This window comes from Podarcis tiliguerta (assembly GCF_965153285.1).
Source record: "Podarcis tiliguerta genome assembly, chromosome: 10".
NCBI classification, from domain to species: Eukaryota; Metazoa; Chordata; class Lepidosauria; order Squamata; family Lacertidae; genus Podarcis; species Podarcis tiliguerta.
In genome coordinates this window covers 57,095,742-57,122,491 of record NC_139543.1, presented here as the reverse complement: position 1 = coordinate 57,122,491, position 26,750 = coordinate 57,095,742, and the positions used below count along the sequence as shown (strand labels likewise).

Here is a 26,750-nt window from a genome sequence, read left to right as displayed (position 1 = left end):
CATGGTTTACAGATCTGGGTTTAGATTTTGAAATCCTTTACCTCATCCTGCTCATCACATTAACCCTAATGCTGGGAGACCTGTGACTGGAAAAAACTATCCATTCAGGGATCATTGCTGATCTATATAAAAATGTGCAATGTAGAGGTGGCAAACACATCAGTACTGTCCCAAGGCAAAGGCTTAGAAGAAGAAATAAAGAATTACCTGGAAGGACTTGATGAAGGTCCATAGCAGTGTGCGGATGCCCTCGCCTCGGCTCAAGAGCTTCACCAGACGCATCACGCGGAAGAGTCGGAAAAAGGTGATTGAGATGCGAGAGTTTTCCTCTGCGTTCTGGAACCCATTGGCACAGAGGGCAGTAGTTACAACAGAAGATGAGGAACACAGACCCTGGGCCACAGAAAATGCTACTTCACAGGAAGAGCTCACTGCACTGTTCCCCTGCCTTATAGACCTCTAATCTTTCACTAGTCCCAGAAGTTCAGACAGATGAATGCAGATATATAATCTGTCTTCTAGGACCAAATTGTTAGCCTATTTTTTTCTTCCTCATTCCTCAACAGTTCCCCATGGTTCTTCAGTGGCATTATCCAAAATCTCTCTCCCTCACACCCCAACTTTAACAATAAATATTTTTCAAGGGCCTTGCTGGTAGGGTAAGGCACAGTTTCTGCTATTCCTTTGGTTGATATATCATAACCTGTGAGACAAGAAAGCTATTTTGTTTTGGATTTGTATGGATTGAGAAACTGCCCCATATGTAATTTGATCAACAGGTGTAACTGGCAAGACCTCCATTTTGCTCACAACTTCCTGCTGCTTGGTCATGGTGACAAGCAGGAGGAAATGGAAACAAAGTACTTCATGCCTCAGGTAATAAGTATTACTTAGCACAGGAGAACACTACAGAAACTGTCTCCTTATGCCCTGCTTGCTGTTCAGACTGCTTGCTGTTCAGACTGCTCCAGTCTGCTACTTTGATGATCTAGCTTGAATATATAACCAACCCGCCTTGTGGTGCATGCCCTGTGGCTCCGCTGAGCACTGTTGTTCAACCTATGTTCAATTTTCTCACTGATTTAAATGGGTGCATACACAGCCATGGCCTTTGCTCCTCATTAGTGTTCTGTTCCACTTGGCCAGAAGAAAGAAAAATGGCTATCTGAAGACCACCTGGTCTTGTGGGAACATTCTTTGGCCAGCATACAGAGATGCCTCTTCAGGTTTCTGCAAGGGCTTTTTCATGCTCACTGAAGGATATTTATGAAGCTTGGAGCTGAGCATGCAATTAATGGAAACCTAATTGCTACGGCCCAGCCGGCACAACATCTGCAGAACAGTGTGCTTTACTTTGCTTCCCTTGTGACAGACCCCATGGAAGAAGTAGGAGGAGAAAGCAGCCCACCAAAAAAGGAGGTAACTGATCAGTCTTCAGTTGTAAGCAACAGCAAAATAGCAAGATGCAGACAGTGCTAAGTTGAAATGAGGGGTTTAATGGTCAATTCTGATGAAATTTATATTCCTTGAAGAAATACTCATGAGAGCAGATGCATGAATTATACTGGAAAGCAATATAATATCCACATGTGTTTTCCCATGAATTTTCTCCTCTGCAGGAAAAATGTTAACCTTAAAGATGCCAAGGTTTACTGAAACTTTACCCAATATATACTTAATTCATGTTATTTGAGGAACAACAGCAATTCCAAAGTTTCCTTCTGAATGGGGAATCCCTTTCAAATAGGCCTGCAAAACCAAGCTAAGCTAGAATGATTTCTTCAGGATCTGATGATCTTCCCACTTCTTGATTTTTTTAAAAATAGCTTTGTACTACATGCTCACTGTTCTCAATGTTCTCAGTTATATTTCTCATGACCCCTAGGTATTTCCCATAGCCTGTGCCTTGCTCTGATAAAGCAGTTATTTAGCTTGACTGCTACTGTTTAACAGTCCCTAGAGTTTAAATTAGATATCTCCCCCTAACTGGCCTTTTCTGTTCTCACAGCTCCTGCCTTATCCCTCAGTATTCATCTCCCCCACCCAATTCCCCAAGGGGAATGTGACTAGCTTGAACATTCCTTGTTCTGCACTTATGTTATGCCAAGGCAAGAGTTTCCTGAACAAGTGGGATCAACTAGTTTGCCTTGGCTTTTGTGAGAAGACTCCCTGCCAGGCAGACTGCTGGTGGGTGTGGTGGGAAACGAAGCTCCCAAACCATGCTAAGTAGAACAACAAAGGGTTGTTTCCTTTAGTGCCCTAAGAAACTCTTCTGCTCTTCTACCAGATGTACTGTGGAAGCACTGCCTGATGCTGTGGGAGGAAATAGCATTTCCCCTTCTGAGTACATATTGTGCCCACATTCTCTTCCACTGCTGCAGAGCGAAGAATTTGATGCCAAATAATGAAGAAGTACATAACCAGGAAACAGTGCAGATCACCCCCCAAAAACACACACACCCCAATCTGATCTTACTCACCACTGTGTATACCAGGAGAGAACAGACCCCTTTGATTTCCTGTTAAGAGCTCAAAATTAGCACTTTGGTGTGTGTGTGTGTGTGTGTGTGTGTGTGTGTACACCCACACCCAAGACATAGAACAAAGTTCTCTCTCTGAATAAGTTAGTTTACATAAAATACCTGCAACCTTTTCTATTAAAATAAGGTATTGTTAAGATGCTATAACCATAATTCATGCTTTACTGTCAAGTCCATTTGGCCTTGACAGCATTTGTTTTCAGTAGGCTTGTGGCCTGCATAACAGAAGTTAGTTTTGACACTTTCTAGAGTTGATTCTGCATGAAAACACTTCTGTTACAGCCAGTGGGAGAGGGGGATATTTGTTGTTCAAGGGCAGACAATTCAACTGAGATTCCAAGGGGGTGCCTTAAACAACACTGTTGGCTTGTTTTGCTCAACATATCCTACCTGCAGAATTAAGAAAATAGAGGCCAAGGGGAAAGACTCTGTATATGTGGAGTAAACCCAATGAGCATTATGAAATTTGGACTGAGAGAAGGAAGGAATTCCATTATTTCTTAAGAGTTACCAATCCCTTCCTCAAAGTCCCATTATTCCCAGCTTCACCAAGAAGTGAGGAAATTTATGCCAATGGGACGCGGGTGGTGCTGTGGGTTAAACCACAGAGCCTAGGGCTTGCCAATCAGAAGGTCGGCGGTTCGAATCCCTGCAACAGGATGAGCTCCCGTTGCTTGGTCCCTGCTCCTGCCAGCCTAGCAGTTTGAAAGCACGAACTGCAAGTAGATAAATAGGTACTGCTCCAGCGGGAAGGTAAACGGCGTTTCCGTGGATAGCAGGAACAGGGCTACATGACAGGAGTTAGAGGGTTGTTGCTGAATGACTTCAAGCCTGGATAGGTTAGATGCTTGAAGAATGTTATCAGGCACTCAGGCCTGGACTCTAGAGCAAATGCACAGTGCCTTTCTCTTTGCCACACCTTATTCTATTTGTGCTATTTGTTCATTGTATGGGTAATTTTCACACACAAAAATAACAATGTGGACCTTGTTCATAGTTTCAATTCATTTTGCAAATCAATTCCATTGCATCAAAGAGCTCATGACTTAACAAACAGAAAATCTGAAAAGGATTCTAATTCTCTCTTGGTAATTATTCATTAGAACGTAGGACAACAGTTAACTTGACTAAAGGAAAGCTCAAGGATGCCCAATAAATACACATCATGTGCAGCATAATCAACAGCTCATGTGAACACCAGACTCAACAAACAGAAACACAACATGGTGGCTTCATGCAGAGATAACCAGGCTAAGCTTTGAGACAGAAACCTAGATGGTCAGGGTAGAGAGAATAGGGAGTGTATTAGGAGATTAAGAAGTGTGTCACAGAAGCAGCTGGGGAGGGGGGCAGGGTTCTCTTAGATCTTACCATAGAGGAAGAGCATTGGGTATGTTCAGCTGGCTTTAAAGAAAGGCAGACAGAGATAAACTGTAATAAGTCTCCAGCGAAGAGGCCCAATAGGCTATGTCTTGGATAACACAGGAATAACAGAACACCACAGCAATGGAGGAGAGTAATGGGGAGGGGGAGATAGGACGGCACAATAGAGAGACTATGCTGATTTTCTAGAATGTAATGGATCCAATTCAACCTGGGTGAAGGAAATTATGCTCCCCCCACTGCCAATGCAACAAAATGCACTTTCATACCAAATGTATGGAGGGTATGAATCTGCATCAGTTGGCTTATAGACCAATAGAAAAAAAAAGTTGTGATCTACTGAGAAGAGGTCTGGTAGCTTCAGACTGCAAGTATTGAATTATTTACTTGGAATAGTTCAGGAATATAAATAATACTACTCTAGAGTAAGTGGCACCATTTTTCTCCTCAGTATCCCACAGCTAGGATTGCAACTTTTTAAATTATTCTTTATTACTGAGTTCATATTCAGTACTGGTATTTCCAGTACTAAAAAGAGTTGGTTAACATCTTAAACCATGCTGCAACAAGAAAATACACATTTAAACAGACTTTTAGGGAAATAGTTATATAACGATTTAAGAAACAATGGAAATGTCTTAAACAGACAGGCCAGTGACCAGCCCAAAGGTAGAATTGCTTCTACTCTGTCTTTTAGCCACTCCCATGGCCTCAGCCAGGTCTTTTCCAAACTATGCTTATTAAACATTTAATTTGAGACACTAGGAATGGAACCTGAAGTTCTATGCATGCTGTTGAGTCTGGTTCTGCTTCAGAAACACAGAGACAGAAATTTAACCAGCTGCTTTTATAAGTCTGGCTGTACATTAAGTCAATCCTTTGCATGCTTTAACCAAATGCTAAAACTGAAAGTAGACATTTATATATAGCAGCTGTTTTCTGCTGATGGAATGCTAATCCAATGCAGATACAGGGTGGTAAAAAAACAAATTAATTTTATCATACTACTTCCTGACCAGATCTCCATCAGCTCAATACTGGCTACTGACATTAACCAAGTAGTGAATTGCAGGGAAGCCACAAATGACATTTATGGCATCTGGTTTGGGGCTGATATGATCCATGTTTCAGCCACACTTGCAAAAGCACTATTCCAAATCCATTTTCCCTCAATTGCATTACAGCATATGCCATGCAAGGGCATTGGCTCTTGTGTTACTGCTGACTACATTCTGGAACTCTTACAGGCTGTTCATGCTATAAGGAAAACTCAAAGACTATTTCACACGTTTGCATTGTGTACTATTTTAAACAGACATTGCACTTATGGTTAAAACATACACCATACAAGTAAATTATTTCTACTTTTTTGAAAAGGGGAGGGGATGTGCTGAACTTTGAAAAAATTACCTCAATTAGTGATAGGTATCTGTTTCTTGGATTCTGCTTCTAGCAGCATATGATTTCAGCAAAAGTTTTAAGATTATTAAAATATTGTTATAACACACTTTTTCATATCTTTTTCTCTTTCTGATATGTATGTCCTTTGACCATTATTGCTAATATTTTATATAACTTTATTTTTCAGAACTTCATAGCATTTATTGTGTGTGTGTGTGTGTGTGTGTGAATTCTGAATTTCAGTATTTTCTTCTAGTTTCTAAAATTAAACAGGATGATGTAATACACTTTAGCAATACCATGCATAACTAGAAAAATACTGAAATTCAGAATATATGCCAGTCAGAAGTGTCTGGGAAATTCACAAGTAAGGCATGGTGATTGTAGCCATTCCTGCTGTTTGCCTCTAGCATCTGGTAGTAAAAACTATATTGCCTCTGAAATTATCATTGCTAATTGCCATTGTTAAATTTATCCTCCATTAATTTGTCTGATCCTTTAAAAAACAAAACATTCATACCATTACACCTCTTCAAATCCTTTTGTGCATCTTCCGTTTCTTCACATCTTTTTTGTGATGAGACAACAGTTGCAAATGTTTAGTATCCTAAATGGGGATACACCTCAGATCTCTATAAAGGCATTGTGATATTTGCTATTTTATTTGTAATATTAAGTTCATTACATTCATGTCAAGAAAGGGAGAACAAACCTTTCCATCTATCATATATTCATAATGCCTGAAGAATCAATCACACGAGTTCTTCTGTGTATGATCTGCAAAATGCACATCTCAAAGTTTTTCTGTATTATACAAGCAGTACAAAATTGTGTCCTCCCCCCAATGGGGCATGAATAGATAAAAGTAATATCTCAGAACTGTACCAGCCATCTTTTATAGTAAACAGAATGAGTTTGTGAAAATTGTTAAGGATTTCTTAGCACTAATAAATACAGTAGTATAATATATTGAAAGGCTGCACATTGTGCATCTGCTGATGAGAGTGTTGAAGTTGGACTTATAAGTGAAAATACCTTCACTTGAGGTTCATGCTGACCAATATCCTTGCCTCTGACAGAACACAATATGACAGACATCAGTTCAAGCGTACAGGAGAAAAGTCAATGAGGCCATTTCCTGAAATGTTTGCAAACATAAACATATCTGATATTGTCAAGGCTGGAATTCAAGCACTGATCTCAGGAGACCCATTTGTCAAGCATAGTAATTTCCACCAATTAATTTGTAGGTTATTGCATTTTCTCCTGGTTGGAGATAAACACCATGGTCACCTAACCTTCAGCACCTACCACTGCTGCAAATATATAATTTCAGTTCTCTGGTTAGAATCTCACTGTGGATCACATCCACACCATACATTCAAATTACATCACTCTCCCTCCCAAATCCTGGGAACTGCAGTTTATTAGAGTGCTAGGAATTGTAACTCTGTAGGATGTAAACTATAACTCCTAGGTTTTTATGGGGGCGGGGGGGAGAGCATCTGCTTTTAATGTATGGTGTGGATGTGACAAGCTTCAATCCAGAATAAAAACAAATGGAAACCCACCATCCCATTCTAGGTCCCAGCCTGATCCAGGACTTTTTCTGGAAGTCAGTTATTAGAAAGTGGTATATATTTTGTACCTTATTTTATTGACTACCCCAGGACATAAGGTTTGATGGGAGGGTAGTTTCTCATCAGGCATACATATATCCAACAGGGTTTTGGGCTAAAAGGTATCTTGCTCCCTGTTTCAGTTCTGCTTCCTCTTGTTGCTTTCAGACTTTTTTCTATAGCCTTTGTAACTATTGTGAATTTTGATTCTTAAACTCTAGACGCTGTAAGTCCAGAAACACTAAGTCTTCCTGGAGCCAGTTGACCATCAGTGTCTTGACTCTCTAGGTCTAATTATGATGCTACACTTGTGGAGGCCCTAATCATGATTATTTCTGGAGTTCTGATTATGTATCTAACAGTCAGTGCTGACACTATTGTAGCCATCTTATTTGTGCGAGTGGTGTATCATAGGAAGAGGGCACTCAGTGTGAAGTCACAGAAAAAGAATAATTAACCTATGGGACTTCTGCGTTTAGCTGTGCATTCAATACCACTTAAACAAGAAGTTACCTGCACAGGTAAACCAGCTGCAAAAACACCTGCCTTATGTCTTAAATTCTAATGCTGAGTCAGATTTTTGTGTCATATACTTGTTAAGAGCTGAACCCTGGTTCTGATCCCTCAAGGGCTATCATTTGCCTTTTCTTTAACCATGGCATCAGGAGTCAGCTGCCCGATTTTAATATGGAAGAGGCCCTTTGGCAATGTCCTTATATCAACCATGCAAGTAAGGACAAAAACCAAACCCTAGATAAGTTCTAGATGGGAAGAACCAACAGAATAGGAACATTATATCAACATTCATTCTATTTCCAAAATTCAAAGTTGAGTGTGGATCCTTATGTAGCCAAAAGTTCCACAAGGCAGCATATGCCAGCAAGCATATAGATTGAGGTGATCTGGTTGATGTAGTATAGTGATGGAGTTTCAAAAAACTTTCTGACTCCTAAGTAATAAGTAATATGTAATAAGAGGAGAGGTCCTTATGCAGATTAGAAATTGGTTAAGTTGTAGGGAACAGAGAATAATAAATGAATAGTTCTCTGAATAGAAAGATGTAGAAGATGTTCTCCGAGGATCTGTACTGGGAGGATCTCTGTACTCCGAGGATCTGTACTGGGACATGCACTTTTTAACTTGTGCATAAATGATCTAGAGTTAAGAGTGAGCAGACCTGATGCTAAAAAATTATTCAGGGTCGTTCAAACAAAAAGAGATTATGAAGAGCTCCAAAAAGACCTTTCCAAACTGAGCGAATAGGAGGCAAAATGACAAATGCAATTCAATGTAAACAAGTGTAAAGTGATGCATGGCAGCACGAAATAAATATTAATTCCACATGTATGCCCATGGGATCTGAACTGGTGGTGACTGACCAGGAATGAGACCTTGGCATCCAAGTGGATAGCTTGATGAAGAGGTTGACCCAATGTGTGGCAACTGTGAAAAAGGGGAACTCCATGCCAGGGATCATTAGGAAGAGAATGCAGAATTAAACTGCTAATATCCTAAGGTCATTATACATATCTATGATGCAATCCCATTTGGAATTTTGTGTACAGTAGTGGTCTCCTCACCAAAAAAGGATATTATAGAGTTGGAGAAAGTTCAGCAATGGGCAACCATTATAATCAAATAGATGGAGAACTCCCCTATGAGGAAAGGTTGCAGCATTTGAGACTTCTAGTTCAGAGAAAAGGTGAGTAAGAGGTGACATGATGGAAGTTTTTAAAATTATGCATGGCATGGAGAAAGTGGATAGAGAAATGTTTTTTCTCCATTTCTCATAATACCAGAACTCATGAACATCCAGTGAAGCTGAATATTGGAAGATTCATGCAGTGCATAGTTAAACTATGGAACTCGCTACCACAGGAGGTAGTGATGAGCACCAACTTGTATAGCTTTAAAGGGAGACTAGACAAATCCAAGAAGGATAAGATTACCAGTGGCTACTAGCCGTGATGCCTGTGCTCTGCCTCCATGGTTGGAAGCTTCCAGGGTTGGAAGCAGTAATCAGTTGCTAGAAACCACAGGAGGGAGGGTGCTCTTGTGCTCAGCTTCTGCTTATGGGTTGGCCATGGGGGAGAAAATAATGCTGGCCTAGATGGGCCATTGGCTTGATCCAAAAAACTCTTATGTTCTTAATTAAAGTCTGATAATTGGATGTAAACCTGTGCCTTGCAATTTCAACAAAAAGATACACCAGAATCAAAATGGCTTAAATCAATATCTCCGTGTAAATGGTATATATTTGCAGTATTAGTCAAGTTTACTGGATGGATCTTGACTGTGAATTGCTATTTATAGAGAAAGAAGAGCAGAATTCCTACAGTTAAGGGAGGAGGTAGAGAAAAATAAACAAATAAAGGCCAAGAAACAAAACACAATCAAAAATGGCACGAAAGATGAATAACAGCAAACATACCAGTATAAATGCTCAAGGAATCAAATGTGCCCACTGCACTGTGAATGCAAGTCTGTCAATAGTTCACCATTTAAATTTGACATGAGGATTGGCCTTGACATACAACCAATTCCAGGGGGTTATATTTGCAGTAAGCTTTTAAAATGTTATTTCTGTCATTAGCAATGCCTAATTAAACCCTTTTTATTAGAACAGATAGTTCTCTAGTTATAGCAGACAATGTAGTATGTAATAGGTTGGTCATATGTACAAGAGCTCCAGTCTAACTGTATATGTATGCAACAGCCTGGATTAGGACTCTACCAACAGCCCTGATCTCGGAAGAGGAGAAGGGATGAATCCTGTGCCTCGTTTCCCCTTTTTGTTCTGATTGGCAGTGATGATCTGACCAGGTCCATGTGTATATAACAGCCCTCTGGATGACATGTTGTAGTTGTCAGGGGCTGTTTGCTAAGTACTTGTTTCCATGCACAGGTCCTCATTGAGGTAGGGGTGTGTGGATTCCACATATTATACAAACATCAAAACACTCATAAAGTAACATTTCTCATGCTATTTTATGTTCGTTTTGGGCTCTCAGAAGCACGTAAAGGGAAGAAACAGCGCCAGCCCACAATGGTGCCCACCTGAGAGGTGCTGGAACTGTGTTCAGGCGTGCTCCAGCTGAAAAAAAGCGCTGCACATAGGAATAATGCTAAGTAGTTCAGCAGTTGTTGTTTTTAAAACTTCCTAAAATTCACAGAAATGGACACAGAATGAATGGTTTCAAACATCATTTGAGTATATGAACTAGCATATATTTGCAGTGAATCTTACCATTCCAAGTGCTAGCAATTATAATGAAAAGTCAAATACTTTAATTTGTTTATGCAAATGATTTCCAACAATGTCACATACTGATTTGAAGGGCTAGTCCACCCATGAAGCAGAGTGAGGCAACTGCCTCAGGTAGGAGCCACAGTGGGAGCAAATCCAGCCTCACAGGAATGCATCACCACCTGCTGTTGCTTCTGTGGTGGCAGCGACAGCTGTGGTGTATTCCTTGGCAGCTGGTCCTGCTGCCTCCTCAGCAGCCCTCTGCCTCAATTCTGCCTCCACTGTGGCCACTCAGCAAATAGGCACTGCTGGTCTTCTCCCATCCCTAGTGAGGAAATGGCAGGGGCTGCCTTCTGGGCTCTCCTGGGCTCCACCAGCCCAGAGTTAGTCCCTTTTTCCCCTGTGACAGCCTTTACTTCCCACATCAACCATTAGGTTGATTTGATCCCCTGACACTGTTTGCAATGTAGATCTTCACTTACTACTTACAACTTGGGGTGGTGGTGCCATTTTTGAGGTTTGCCTCAGGTACCAAAATGTCTTGGGCCATCCCTGTTGATTTGGGTTATTCCTCCCCTAAGGTGGGGAGGAAGAAGCAGCCGAGATACATTTCAGACATTGTGATATATCAGCATATACCAGTATTTAGCTGCTGATAAATGACAATGTTGATATTGCCCAGCCATCCTTGGATTGCAGAGTTATGGTGTTGAGAGATATGTCCATTTCTTGACATGTGGTCAGGAACCAGTATTTGGTGATGGGAAGAGTGTAGCAGGACTTTAGCTTATTGGAAGATACTGCTTTTACTTCAAGTAGCTATCTTCCATTGTTTAAGAATTTAAGCCTACTATCTTAATTGACCTGGTAATTATTTGTTAATAGTTGTGAAGGTTTTTGAGGGCAGCATGCACATAGCACAGCAGTATTAGTGGAATATAATACCCCCTTTATGTAGTAATACTTAACTCTGATATCTGCACAGAATTTCCTAGAAAGAATCTTCCTTCCTTCCTTCCTTCCTTCCTTCCTTCCTTCCTTCCTTTCTTGTACAATAGCTTTGTAAACCAGCATTTTGGTTTCCATGTGAATGTCCCAGTTCTCAACACTCTGCACTTCAATCGGGAGAAAGCCACACCCGCAGAGCTCAGGCGATGCAGGATATCAGCATCAATGTTGGCGCTTGTGGAAAGATAACTGTCTAGGTAGGAGAAGTGATTGACATTTTCCAACGTTACACCATTGAGTTGGATTTGTGGTGCTGCAAAGGGGTTGTTTTGTACTTGTTGGTGCAGCACTTTGGTTTTTTGGATCATCCTAAATATCTTTGTAGACGCTTACGAAAAGCTTGGCCTATCACTCAACAGAAAGAATCACATATTACAAGCAGTAGTTAAATCATTCATACCTTGAGTTTTGATGAGGTGAAAAGATCTCTTGAGACCATAGTAGAAAATTCACTTAAGGAAAAATCATGATTAGGAATTATTACTAAAGAGATGGAAATAAAATAGCAGGTATCACAATGCCATTATAGAAACCTTATTATATTTTCACTTAAGAATACAATGTGCTGCTCTGGTCACCCCATTTCAACAAACATATCTAGGCAGGCTGGAATGGAGTGGAGAGATATGACAAGTGATTGAAGATATAGCCATGCTTCTTTCTGAAATTACTAGACTCCAGAGTCATCTAGTTCAGTTTTCTGGCAATAGGTTAAAAACAGAGAAAACCACATAGTTAATTAATGATGATGATTGTTCATCATAAAACAATGGCCTTTAGTTTATATAGCTTCAGAAGAGGATTAGATAAATTCATGGAGGACTGGTAAATTCATAGCCATTATAATTGCTTATGCGTACTATCTATGTGCATGGCATATGACAAAAAATATATTTGACAAATCCTTAGCCTAAGGGGCTTAAAATCTGAAAACAGATACAAGAGAAACAACAGTGTGAAAGGAGGGAAACAGAAGTAAAACTAACAGGAAAAGTATATGCCATTCTTTCAATTATACATACTTCAGCTTAATTATAATAGTATATGGAGAGTAAGGGGTTGCTTCAGAGAAAAAATTAATTTGATGAGCGACCTGAAGGAAATATGGGGGGAGATATAATAGAGGCATTCTGGGAGGTAGTTCCAGGCATAAGGGGCATACGGGACAAAGGGTGGATTGATTTCAGAGAAGAGCATGCTGGATGGATGGAAGTGTACCAAGGTGAGACAATGAAAGACTAGCTGAAATATGACTGCAGTAATCAGCATGGGAGATAACTGAAACATTGACCAGGTTTCTTCTGAAGGCCATTAGCCATGATAGGTAAAAACTGAATTACTGTATTCAGGATCTTATTAACCAGTGCTATGAATGACTATCAGGTTATGACTATTTCCATGATGCCTTATTTGAGAGCTTCTTGGTGCATCTGACTGGCTGACCTGGTAAGACAATGTTTATATGCTTAGGAAGAAGAGACAAACTATGATTCTTCTGTTTCTTTGGGTGGACATTGGGTTCCAATTAGTGTCTTTAGCTACATGGTATTTCAGTACAGTGGTACCTCGGGTTAAGAACTTAATTTGTTCTGGAGGTCCGTTCTTAACCTGAAACTGTTCTTAACCTGAAGCACCACTTTAGTTAATGGGGCCTCCTGCTGCCGCTGCACCACCACCGCACGATTTCTGTTCTTATCCTGAAGCAAAGTTTCTTATCCTGAAGCAAAAGAGGTACTATTTCTGGGTTAGCGGAGTCTGTAACCTGAAGCATCTGTAACCCAAGGTACCACTGTACTTCACATTAGCACAGCTTCCAAGGTTCAGATATGCTAGGTAAGTTTCCTAGTGTATTACAACTTATAGGTCCTTTTATGGAAGGACTTTTAGGGAAGGCTTTATAGCAGTTCACATTACTTGCATGTCAACTGAAGCATTCCCAGGTATGGTCTGGAAAGACTCCTGCCTAAACCCCTGGAGAGCTCCTGCCAGTCAGTGTCAACAATACTGAGCTAGATGGACAGTTGGTCTGCCTTAGTATAAGGCAGCTTCCTATCCATAAGGCTGCTTCATATGATTTAATAAGGTCAGGATTAGACCATGTATCAATCAGATTTTTATTCAGTCTACCTTGAGGTACACTGTTTTCAATACACAGCATTTAGTGATAAAAGCCCAAAGTCAAAAATACACAGTGATTAGCTGAAATATTGAATATGCTCAAGACCTTTCTTCCTAGTATTTATTGAGTCTGAAAGTGAACTATATATCCAAAAGAAACTATACATGAAGGCTGATTAGATGCCCCCCAAGTAGCAGAGTTGTTTCACAGTTAAATGCTTCAGTTCAAATATGTGGGTAGGCAGGAAGAAATAATTTGCTGCCAGTTAATTTTTATTTGAAAAGTAGTACACCTAACTTTTAATTCATTTTCTGTGTCTTTTTACTGCTTATTTAATTAGGATATGATTCAGGTCCAAGCTGGCAGTGCATGGCAGATGTAATGGCCTCCTGGTTTTTGTTTTAAATAAAAAGCAGCTGCAGGATACTGCAAAGAGGAATAGTACTGTGTGTGAGAATGACAACTTAACCTTTTCTCCTCCAGCCATTTTTGCTGAAGGTCATTTACCCCCCAAGCGGTTTTTCATCTTTTCTCCACAGGTGAAAAAGCAGCTTGTGGTGGTGGGGATGGGTGTTAAATGCCAAAATTGTTGAATGATTTTGTTCCCTAAGTGTAATTGAAATTATTTTCAGCAGCGGCTCTCCGCTTGCAGAATGCTCTCCCCAGAAAGCATGCTTGACACTATAGTTGTTGTTTTTTTATATTTGGTTTTGATGTTTTTTGTTATTTCTATTATTTCTATTTTTATTATGTAAGTTGCTTTGAAACACTTTGGTGTAAAACACGACAAATAAATACTACTAATAATGATTATTTATGACATAAATAAATACCGGTAATTGCATTTGGGGCCACTATTATGATAGGGACAAAAGTTCTTTCAACTCCTGGATGGTTTGTCCTTCACTATTGGGCATCATAATGGGAAGGGATTATTTTTGTGCACATAAACCATATAGAATTGCATTGAATCCCCTGTCTCTATGTTTCATGTGTCCTTTCTCTTTTCTCAGGTCATATTGGCCATGTTTTACTTTTACAACCAAGAGCATAATAGATATAGAAATTAAGTGCTGCATAGTTTTCCAGGGTCTGCAACTCAGCAGGGGCCCCATTGAGAAACAATTGCTTCTCCTCTTCACCACTGCTTGCTTGTTCACCTGCCTCCTGCTTGAGTCTAGGCAGCAGCGGTGGTGGAATGGAGGAACAGAAAATGACATGACCTATTTGTTCATTGGCTCTCTGCTTCAAGTTGGTAGTAGCAGTGCTGAGAAAGAGGAGCTGTAGGAGCTGATGATAATGGCAGTGTAGAGGTAGACTCCCTAAGGGAGGTGCCCCCAGGGAGTGTGCATTGTCCATGGACCCTTCAAAACCAGGAGCCACCACATTCCCTTCAAATCATTTTCTTGCTTCAAGACAATGTATTTTCTATCTGTTTAGGGTCAGGCAATATTGATCCACAAACTGGTTAAACCATAGTTCTTGATATAACTAACAGTGTAATCTTATACATATCTACTCAGAAGTCTTTATGAGTCTAGTGGGTCTTACTCCCAGGTAAGTGTGGGATAACCAGCCTCATAAAACAAACATGCTTAAGTCTAATTAATGCATGAAGGGGTTAAGACCATACAGTAAGTTGTCATGCCATGCTTAGTTCACCTGGGGAGGGACTAGGTAATCAAGCCTTTGTTCTCTCAGTCTATCAGAGAAGCTCAACACGTGAAGAGGTTTTGAGCTGGTTACGGCAGCTCAGATTGCATGGCTCTCATGAGCCATTCTTGTGTTCCTATACCAATAATTTTGGAACTATACAAGTGTAACTAAGCCAAGTTTTACTGCCTATGCAACTTTTTCTGAAGGATGTATGAAAAAGCACATGAATCTGACCTTTGGAGGGTTTGTAAGGAAACCATTTAAAACTTATTAAACATGTGGTCTTTTTGTATGATGGGGAAGATGGAAGTTTTGGAGCTCACAAGGACATATTTTAAAGGTCTAACAACCTATATTTCCACACTTTGCTGCATATTTAGTGATTTTAAATATCTGCTGGGGTTCTCTCACCAAAGAGTAGTTGCCCCAAACTTGGATCTTGGCTTCCAGGAATTTTCCTTTTATACCAGTTTTTCCTTGCTACCAAGAGTAAGTGGATATAAGATTGCAGCCTTAATCAGCTACTTTAAATCCTAGCATAGTACCTTAACTATATCAGAAGCTGGAATGTTGTTCCATATCAAAATGACTGAATGGAGTTATGCATTATAGCAACAGTTTAGAGATTTTTTAAAATCTTTCATATTTTTAGCACTAATAATAATAATAATAAATTTATATTCCGCCCTCCCCGGCCAAGACTGGGCTCAGGGTGGCTAACATCAAATATATAATACATTAAAACATAAGATCAAACAATCGGTTGAAATACAGCTTAAAATCAGAATAAAATCCGATGGCAACCCATGAATTATAACTATGGGGTGGGAACATTAAGTGTTCACCAGACCCAGCTATTTGTGCTGGTCTCATATGAGCTGGTGAGAAGGGTTAGAGGGGCCCCTTACATACAAGGTCTTGAAAAAAAAAGGGGGGGGGGTCAGACTGGAACCGGACCAAAGGCCTGGTGGAACAGCTCTGTCTTGCAGGCTCTGTGAAAAGATGTCAAATCGTGCAGGGCCCTGGTCTTTTGCGATAGAGCATTCCACCAGACTGAGTGTTCCACAAATTGCTCAATAGTTAACATACTGTAATATTATTTTCTCCTGTACATCACTTCTAAATTGGATATTGAAGTATTTCATAAAAAGGTTAAGTATCAGACCTGTGGAATATCTTTAAATGATTTTAAATATTTTTGTATTTAAATTTTGTGGAGAAAACGTTTTTCTTCATTGTTTTCATTGGTTATAAATCTTAAAAAACAAAACAAAACAGGATGTAAACGTGTATTAATATTACCAAATTTTAATTCATTTATATTACTAAAAAATAGTAATATTTCAGTATTGCAGCAAAATTGTTTTCTTGATATAAATTTCAGGTAAAGTGGGGGGGGGGGGGAACATGCTTAAATTGTCCAAACACTGAGTGTACAACTCAGGGCTAATATCATCTCTGCAAATCCCACTGAATGAGTTAAAAGCTGCATTCTTGCTACCCATTCTATTTGCGGGCTTTTCTAGATTATGCCAATTTTTAAGTAACATGTTTCCTTCTACAAGTCATTCCATTATTCACAAGGTATATGCATTTGCACATATTATGTGAAAAACCCATATATCAGCATATTTGTGACTTTCTCATTCATACATATCTAAAGCTTGACTGGCATGGTTATGATGTCATTAAACTGGTATAACAGTTTAACAGATTTGTGTCTAGTGGAAACATTCTTCTCTAGATAATATGGATATATAAAGCTGTTACAGTTCTTTTCTTAAACAAGGTCCTAAATACAAAAATATGTCATGTGAAAACTAGAGTTGGGCCTCTGAATCTAAGTCAATTTATAGTTGAAATGTTCAATGTAAACCATGCAACAGCTTCTGTTAATTTTAAAGAAAATATTATTTGCTGTTATGCTGAACATTGTCATCCATGCACTGGTCACCTCCAGTCTGGATTATTACAATGTCCTCTATATGGAGCTGCCCTTTGGACCAGGTTACTTGAAAGATTGTCATATCCCTTATATAGCCAACTGATCATTGTACTTTGCAGTTGAGATCCTCCTGCAGGCATCATCTTATCAGGGATTCTGTGCCATACATTATAGGAATTGGGCCTTTAGCGTTGTGGCACCTTCAATTTGGCATTCCCATTATTTAAATATTAGACAAGTACTATCTGTTGTCTTTTTGGTGTCAACTGAAGACCCTCCTCTCTCAACAAGGCTTTTAAGTTGATATATTTCCCAGTCTGCATCTGCACTGAAATTGCTTTTAATGTCTCTTGTTTTACCACTCCCCCCCCCCGCCTTGGGCTCATTTGGGAGGAAGAGTGGGGTATAAATTTAATAAATAATAAATTGAAACTGCTAATATCTACTCTAGAGTAATTCAGTTGCATACTCTGGCCTAACTTTAGCTGTATGTAACAAGGGAAAAGTCTCTTAGACGTCTGATTTTACTTGTGTTTTCAAGAATATCAACACTTGTAGCGATGGACAGGTTCAAAATCTAAGTATCTCTCAGGCTGCTTGCTAAAACTGAAATATATTGAATATGCTTGGCAGTAATAACGTAGGCAAGCAATTTCTATAAAATAAAAATTTCATTATATATACACATTTGATAAGGACACTGGGTTTGCTGTTGCATAGTGCTAACCATTATTTTGCAACCATAATGTGGGGAAGAGTCTACAGGGAAGCCAATATGATTTACTTTATGTCCTTTAAAAAAATAAAAAAATATTTAATTTGCTTATAGAATACTTTCCTGGAATGAGGTAATTGTTAATTTTAACAAATGTGAATTAAAATAGTTATTACAACCCTCCCCCTTAAGGTCCCATTTTTATTACAAAATGACTCCACATGAATATGCTGTAGACATGATACTGTCTAATATCCTCCTCTTCTTTCTACTATACAAAACAAAAACTGAAAAAAGCCTGCAACCATGTTCTTGAAACATATTATTTGCATGTTTAATACCTAAATACTAGAATACTTTAAGCTGCAATTTATATTATTTTTAAAGAAACTATGGGTGAACTCTTCAAGAGTCATGTCTGTTTCTTAAGATTCTTGAAAGTAAAATGTTAAATACAGTGATCTGTACCAAAGAATAACTGTATCTAAAGTTATACTCCAAGCACAACTTTGGAATCTGCTCAAGAAATTTCACTTTCTGTTCAGATAAGGGCCGAATTATTATTATTATTATCACCAACAGTTTAGAATAAATAAGATTTCCTCCACAGAGGAAATGTGAACTCCCAAACCACATGTCAGCCCTTATTTGCACACACATTCTTATATTTAATGCATTTAGATTTAGAATTGTCATTAACTAGAACTGTCAAAGATTTAAAAATAGGGCTGGTTTGGTTTACTAGCTAGGTGGTGATGCTAAGAACCAAATCTCACATTCTTATAAATATATATATATTACAGTTTAAAGCCACCTCAGCATAACTCTTTTCTTTCATAAGCCAAAGCTTTCTTTTTCTAGAGTGCCCTCCTACTATAAAGTCTGCAATTCCAGGTCTTGAGGAAATGGTGCTAATGCAGTACAGTAGATATACATACATGATTAATGTAATAATAACAACAACAATAATAATAATTATCAGATTTTAAAATGCTGGAGGAAGATTAGAAGAAAGGTTCACCATGACAGGAAAGAGCCACCTCATGGCTTCACCATATGAAAACCAGACCTAATGTTTGTTAATTAAATAATAGTGACTTAAAGAGTCTAATGTGGCAAGTCCCTCATTCTGAATTACAAAATGATTTGATCAGATGCTAGATCCTTAGTGTGTCAAACCAAATCATTTTATAGTTAGTGGGGGAAACTTCACTTCAGTGATTTTTCTTTCAGAGTTATGCATTCACTGTTACTAAAAATATTATTTTTGTCTAAAATAAAAATCTGAATTCTGCAATTCTATTTAAGTTATGAAAGAAGCAAATTTTCATCTTTTATTTTGTATAATGGAATGGCCATGGAGTGAGGCAAACAGCCATAGAGGGTACTGACTGCCCCACTCATGGATCACTGGAAGTCTCACTCAGATCTCCCAGGTATGTTGCTAGGTAAGGCTCACACATTTGCAAGCCCTAAAAGGTTAGAAGGTTGACTTGAAACAATTAAAAGCAGGATTCTCAGCATGTTGAATTTTGCACTTAATATAAATATTTTTGCTTGAACAGTGTGTATACAAAATGCACATAGCTCCAGTTGTTTTGGAAAAAAAAGGAACACTGAACAATTTCCCCAATAAACAGTTCTCAGTATAAAAACTGAACATGCATACAACCAACACAAATATTGGTAAATATCAGAAATATATAACAACCATTACAATGGTGACACTTAAGAGTGGGATAATGTAGGATGTAAAAAAAAAAGTTATAAAGAAATAAAAAAGCTGGTCACATTTTTCCTGCCCTTTGCTAGCTGTATATTGGAGGACTTCACTGTCCACATACTAATCTTGGAAGAGTGGAAAAAAACCTTTTAAAACATTTCCATGTTCCAAGTTGTTGCTTGTGGAACATTGCAGTCCTAAAATGATTGTATGTATGCACAAAACAAAGATTTGTTTCCAATATCAGCAGAACAGCAAATGACTGGAAAGTTTAGAAGATCAGACAGAGAGCAACAAAGAGGCAAACAGACCAGAACAGCAACAGAGATGGACACAGAATTTGAAACAAAGGCCAAGGCTATGTGCATGCCGTCCTTCCACCCATCTTTGTTTCATTGCAAGGGCGGGGCTTATTTTAGATCACAATCCTCAATCCACTTACACTGGACTAGCAAAACAAGCTTCAGTTCAGTCAATGCAATTACTCTAGAAATACTCTTGGGTAGGTGGGTCAAGGATTGTACCTGCAGTAACAGGGTAAAGTTTCAAATAGCCTTCAAACAGACTGACGAATCTGTCAATCCTGAAGTGATTTTAATGGAAGCATATTCCATTGAGTTCAATGGACCCTACTTCCAAGTAGCATTGTAGCCAGAATCCCACTAAACAGAGGTTTGAGAATCATTAAGATTTTGACATTTTTACACACAGGGCCATCCTCCAGCTCTTGACTGACAATTTGCCTTTGCTAAAGTGAAACCATAGCTATCTGCTTTCAGTCACATTTTAATTTTGTGAAAACTAGCTGGTAAGAGGTTTGGCCTGGCTAGAAGGACAAAGGTGAAGAGTTGGGAAGAGCATAAAAGTTGGGAATGAAGAAAGGGAGGAACAGAGTTAAAAAGAAAGTGCACCACTGAGGATAAAAGGGAAACTGGAATATTCCAAGGAATGTGAACAGGAGGCATGCCATTTGCATGGAGCCTGTTGGAGTTAAAATGGAGATTCTCCAAAATGGGAGGATACCTATTTGCCTGGCCCAATACCTTTTGCTCAGGCTCCAAGGAGAAAATTCCCTTCCCCCCACTCATCTGAAGATAGGCCTAGGGAAAGGCCCTAAACAGTATGCTTGTCTCACAGTTCTTACTGCTTTTGACTTCAGAATATTATAAGAAGCCATTTTTAAAAAATCTAAAAAAATCTCCATGCAATGTCCCCAGACTCTTAATAGGATAGTGTGTTGTCTGGGACATCCTACAAATTCAGATGTGGTTTCCTGGAAGTGATTTCCATGACTGTGAAAGTGGCTTTGTCAGCTTTTGTCATCACAAGAATCACTTGGGAAACTGCAGCTATATTTGTGGGTTGCCCTGGTAAAACACTTTTTCTAGAGATGAGAAAGGTTAGAGTGCATTGCATGGGGGTATTTTGGAATCTCTGAACTAACCCAGTCATAAATATTAAATCAGCAAGCTGATTCTTCAAGAGGTCCTGAGCATTTGAAAACACCTACTTTTTGGAATCATATAAAGGTACTTGATTTTCTAGGAGCAAAAGGAGAGCTTGTGGAACTTTCTGAATGTTGGGCAAGGCTTGTCTCTAAGAAATGTCTGAACGTGCATGTCCTGAGCCCAAATAAGAAATTTGGGGAGTGTAATATACACATATATCCTGTTCTTCTATTATCACCCTATTATTATTCTAGTATTCTATTCATGGAAATTATAACAATTCACTGCTTATTCAGTTAAACTTTTACAGTTCAGTGTCTGGGTCCTAAATATTATTTTCCAAATATGATATCCATCTTCAGATACCTAAAGGGCCATCACATGGAAGATGGAGTAAGCTTATTTTCTCCTACTCCAGAGAGTAGGACTTGAACCAATGGATTCAAGTTACAAGAAAGGAAATTCCTACTACACATCAGGAAGAACTTTCTGACAGTAAGAGCTGTTTGACAGTGGAATAGAGTCCATCAGGAGGTTGTGTACTCTCCTTCACTGGAGGTTTTTAGGCAGAATTTAGATGGCCATCTGCCATGGGTGCTTTAGTTGAGATTCCTGCATGGCAGGGTGTTGGACTAGACCCTCAGGGTCCCTTCCAACTCTACAGTTCTATGATTCTATGAAATACTTCACTGAAGCAACACTTTGTATCCCCTTCCGTCATTCCTTTCAGTACACACAGGCACACTCATACATGCAAACACTTTCATAGTAAACATGAACAAAGGTTTGAGATTAGGACCCAAATGCTCAAAGCCTCAGTCTCCTGATGTGCTTGTAAGTATTATATATATGAAATACCCTTTGAAACTCCTTGTTAGGACATAGACACACAGACAAACATTGCTAGCCATGCATAGATGAAAGAACTCTCAGTTGCTTTCCAGGGAATATAATTGCACCCATACCTTGTTTATTGTTAATTTTAATTATTTTAAAATGTTTTTGCTCAGGACATTTATAGATAATGTTAATATTTCTTGTATACATTCTAGAGGTTTTATGACAATAAACAGTATATAATTTTTGTAAAATAAATAAAAAATATACCTATGTGAATATAGGGACACAAAATCCTTAAAATATCTACACAGCTTTATGTGTACCTATTATATGCAAACAAAGAGCAAGGGCACTTGTTTTGCCCATACATCCCAGAAATGCTTTAAGACTGGCATCTATGGAAAACGAGGGTTCAGTCAGCCTATATATATATATATATATATATATATATATATGAAGGATGATAACAGGGCTAAGGTTTATTAAAGACTAGAGATATCTATTGGCTGGACTTTTTATTGAATTTCAGGGTGAGGTGCATATTCTGTTAGTATTCTGAAGACCACCTGTCTTTTCCTGTTACCCTAGTCATACAAGTAAAGAGCACACATCAAATTATTATTCTACTTGTTTTGTTTTTTTAAAGAGTAATGAAATCCTTCTGCCATACAAGGAGGGATACTGATTAAGTTACATTATGGGCTAAAAGAAACAAGTACCATCATGTATGTATCAATATAGACAGTAAGTTGTTTTCAACCCCTGTGACCAAGTCCCTTTTTGAAGAACATATTTCAAGTCTCATTTTTCACTTTTTATAACATTGTCTCAGCAGTTGCATTCAAAAGAACAAAGGTTCATATTATTAAGGCTTCCAAATGGAAATGTACAGGACTAAGTATTTGACTGCTGCACTGTTTACCCACATGAGATCAGCTTCTCAAAAATGATTGAAAAAGAGTAAAGATTCTCCTGTTCTATGGAAAATGGGAGACCAAAGTGGAGCAAGTTAAGGTCATGCTGTATCCATAGTTAACACCAATAATTCTTAGTTATATATGTTTATCTCCATAGGTTTTTGAAACATATTTGTTACATTTATGAAGATTGGGAATTATTACTATTAATAGGCAGAGGTTTCACAGTGGGAATCTGGTCATTTACAGTGGAATTTTGAAAAGCTTACACCTGGTGTAGAAGCATAGAGGAGGAGGGTAAAAACTGCAGAGAAGCATCCTCATGACTCATACATAGATAGTTTTAGGGATGGTCTCAACTATGAATACATAGACTTGCATATGTCTCTCATTAAAAAAAGAGAGGCTATTTGTGCATGAGGGGTAGGCTGGTGAATATATGTTTGTTTTTTTTACAGAAGGCCAGACTTCCTTCCAGATTTTATTTAGGGGGAATTAGAATTATGATGCAGGGCAGCAACAGCATATTTTGGTTTTAAAACAATATTTGTATTTGGGGCTAGCTTTTGTTTACTAGCAGTTTTTATGCTGTTTTCTGTCAATCTCGTAATCATTATCAACATTTGAAGGCAGTGAACATATACAAAAGCTGGTTACAAACTTGAAGAAGTGGCTGGATGTGATCAGATGCAGGATAGTAAAATGAAACCAGCAAACCAAGGGCTAAATGTCAAGGAACGTTTGGGCATGTAGTTGTACAACGTACAAGAACATTGAGGTATGTAGTTGTACAATTCTTGCTAATGCTGAGGAGATGCAACAGCGTGATCTTGTATACGCTTACTTAGAAGGAACTCCCAGTGGGTTCAGTGGGACACCCAAATAAGGGTGCATAGGATCAGACTGTAAATTTTGTATGCAAACCCCTGAAAAAAATAATAAATGAGGCAGGCTTGAAAGCAAGCCGATTTAAAAACAAATTTGGTAGAAAATATGCCATGGCTTTTAATGCAAAAAATAAAAATACAAGATTGTTAAACTGCGATGTCTGATGTGTCCAGTTACTAGACATGTATCACTAAAGTTCTGAGAAGTGCAATTAAGATGGCACACCCTCTAGTGAGTGCTACGGTTTACTCAGAGAACTACACCTTGAAAAATAGTACATCATAACCTAGTGTTGAAATAATCGTGACACTGCAGTGACTTCAGTGGAAGTTTGTGGTTATGGGGACAGTGTTATGTTAAGGTAGCCTTAGGAGTGGTCCCATGTGTTCACACCTTGGCACTGCCAAGCACAATCACAGAAACATGCTAGTAAACATGCACATAGCATGCATACCCATGCATTTCCATCTCTTAAACAAGCAGAGATACATGCCAAGATATTTAGGCACTTGGGTGTATGCATCCACACACAAGCTCAATGATCCTTTTAAGGCTTGTGCACACATTATCTACCCAGGGTAGATGCCACCTGTCCCATGTAGCCTGTATTTCCCCTGATGGATCCACACTTACCTCTAGTGAATTAGCTCTAGGCACTGCTTAGAGCTAGCCTGCTGCTACCTAGAGGTAAACAAAACAGTTACCCTCTTGGTACAGCAACCAAGGGGTAAAAGTTAATGTGTGCACAAGCCCTAAGAGATACACCTGCACTTAGATATATAAAAAAGTCTGTGACTGGGTAAATGGGTTCAAACCCTAAAACATCCTGAAAAGCACAATGGATAAAATGTGCTTAAAGTCATTCACGCACAAACACACAAACCACCACCAATCAGTAATACAAAAATTGACTCACTACAAACACACACAGTAAATTCAACTCTAAACCTATGCAACTATGATAAAAAAATGCATTTCCAAAAAAGCTCATAAATCTCAGTAGTTGATACTATCTGGTACAGTTTTATGCTGTGGCCAGAAAACCTTCTGTGCTTAAAAAGGAACACAAATTTCCACCGCACCCCCCAGTAACTAGCAACTTTCTATTTTCACCCAAAAATGTGGTAGGATTTCTTGTCAGTCTTCCAGATAATTTTGTAATGTTCCTTTCTTTTAGTAGTTCATATTTGTTTAATTTGTGTCACACCCATATTTCAAGGAATACATGGAGTTCCTAGACAATCTATCATCCAGATTCTGGCCAGACATTGCTTAGCTTCATAGCCCAGCACCTTTGCATTGTTTTCTGCACCTGCTGCTATGGACTACTATTTTTTTGTTTTCCTTCTTTTGCAGTCTCATCCATATTTCGTTTTGGATAATATTCTTCCTACTCAGTTGTTCCATAGCAAATTGCCATCAACGGAGGATTTTCCTTGTCAGCACCTTGTAATCTTCAAATTGTGCTTCCTGACTTTCAGTCTCTTAGAGGACTGCAGTTGTCCTGATATTTCCCAAATTCTGACTTTGTGCTTCAGGAGCTGAAAGCTGTAGTTATTGCAGAATGATCTCCATTCTTGACTGATGTTCTTTTAGTACTGCATCAAATACTGATCAGACAAACAACTTTCAATCGGAAATTTGGAACTTGACTGGAGAAAGGAGTCAGAACCATGAAACAGGTTACATTCCTTATTTTGCTTTGTCTTCACACTTAGTTTTATATCCAGTGAATTCTATATAGTTCCCTACAGAGATTGCATAAGTCAGGATTGTTGCGGCTATATCTCCATGCATGAAATAATTAACACACTACTGAATTTGAGATGAGAGAAATATTAAGTTTCATGAGGATTTGGAGCTAAATTCTCCCCTTTCCTAGGTTCTTTCCAATCAGTATTGCTTTTTGTTCCCAGGCTTCAGAATGGATGACTTGCTCAGAAGTATTGGACGCTTCCACAAAAAAACCTGCCATGTAGAAGCATCCATTATATCCTTCATGGCCCTCCTATGCTATATGTTTTTAGTTAAGAAAATAAATCCAGCTTATACCATACAGATAAGTGCTCTTTCTCTCTCTGTCACACAACACACATGCGCGTGCGCACACATACACACACAAGCTAACGTAATATATTTGTGTTTTGTTTATCGCCTTGTATTGCTTTGGTGACCAAATGCTTCCTAGGCAGATTAGATCAGCATGGCAAAGTCCCAGCTGGACTTCACAGAATGTTCCTGTTTAATGCATCCATCACCTTTTATGACAAAGTAACTCATGCCAAAAAAGATTCACCTTCAATAGAGAACAAATCTCAGCATTACGATTTGTTCTTAGTGTAGCAGCCACTGGTTGTCTACAGGAAACTCATTTTTCCAATTGCTTTGGATCTGGATTCTACCATATGATGCCTGGTTTTGAAGTCATTTTAAAATCTACCATCACATAGAGCTTGTGGGAAGTTTTATTCCTCTTCTCTCCCTGCCATGCTTCCAGATCAGTTGATGTAAAATGAGACAGCATACAGGCACACAAGGCAGATTTTGTCAGGCTCACAAACAGTGAGCAAAGCAATGAAGCTCCCATGGTAGGGAGGGTGAAGTGGAGGTGCAACTGATCCACAAACCATTTTGTGCTGCCTGGGAAGAGGAAAATATTTCAATTTGAGCTGCAATGATTAATGCCTGCCTGCTGGGGGTGGGAGTGGAGGTTGCAGGATTTCATACCAAATGTCGCAAGCAGCAAGGGTATTTTAAAGGAATAAATTGATGTACGGTACCATTCATTCTCTTAGTTAACAGAATTATGTGCAAGAGGATTTCAAACAATTCAAAACAAACTCCATCCTTAACTGATTTTCAATTATCAGTGCATCAGATATTGTGCAAAAAAAAAAAATTAAAAAGGAAAGAAAAATCAAAACCAATTAATTTCTTAATAACAAATGTTAGGAATTAATAGCAAAGATTAAAAAGAGAAGAGTCAAACATGCCAGGTAATAAAAAGACATGTGCAGAATTTTGAAGGGACTATATAGTAGGAGGGTAATCTTTAGAGGGGATTCAGAGAACCACCAATGCCACCTTTAAATTTTTGGGAGAATCTCTGCAGAGGACAGCTCTAGGCAGTTCTTCAACTATATATAAATAACTGCTGAACTTAAAGTTTTACTGAGATCGATCCTATTTAATCACATTATTTCAATTCTCAGTATCAGCCAATTAATATTGAGAACAGAATTAACCATAACCTGAAAGTCCTGTTTTCCTGATAAACAACAGAGCTGACCAATGGAAAGTG

General features: G+C 38.7%; 1 protein-coding gene and 1 long non-coding RNA gene across 51 annotated transcripts in view; one reads left to right on the top strand and one right to left on the bottom strand.

The window, feature by feature from the left end:
* CACNA1C (calcium voltage-gated channel subunit alpha1 C) overlaps nt 1-26,750 on the bottom strand; it is a gene marked incomplete at its 5' end in the record, with an annotated part of 496,619 nt that overhangs the window by 34,980 nt on the left and 434,889 nt on the right. For 35 of the 43 annotated variants that reach the window (XR_014502586.1, XR_014502587.1, XM_083401690.1 and 32 more), the window contains 2 exons: nt 208-336; nt 3,912-3,944. Coding sequence is in view for 41 of the 43 variants with exons in the window: in XM_083401690.1 (XP_083257816.1) it covers nt 208-336; nt 3,912-3,944 (162 nt within the window). The remainder of the gene's footprint in view (nt 1-207; nt 337-3,911; nt 3,945-26,750) is intronic. The other 8 variants (XM_083401699.1, XM_083401672.1, XM_083401680.1 and 5 more) reach the window with 1 other exon arrangement.
* The window catches only part of LOC310659268, a 139,048-nt gene that overhangs the window by 48,640 nt on the left and 63,658 nt on the right, over nt 1-26,750 (top strand). For 2 of the 8 annotated variants that reach the window (XR_014502693.1, XR_014502694.1), the window contains one exon: nt 24,806-25,512. The exons of 3 other annotated variants lie outside the window; for them this stretch is intronic. This is a non-coding gene — a long non-coding RNA (uncharacterized lncRNA). Of the gene's footprint in view, nt 1-18,615; nt 18,984-24,805; nt 25,513-26,750 lie in introns of those variants that run through there. 3 more of the 8 variants (XR_014502692.1, XR_014502691.1, XR_014502695.1) reach the window with 3 other exon arrangements.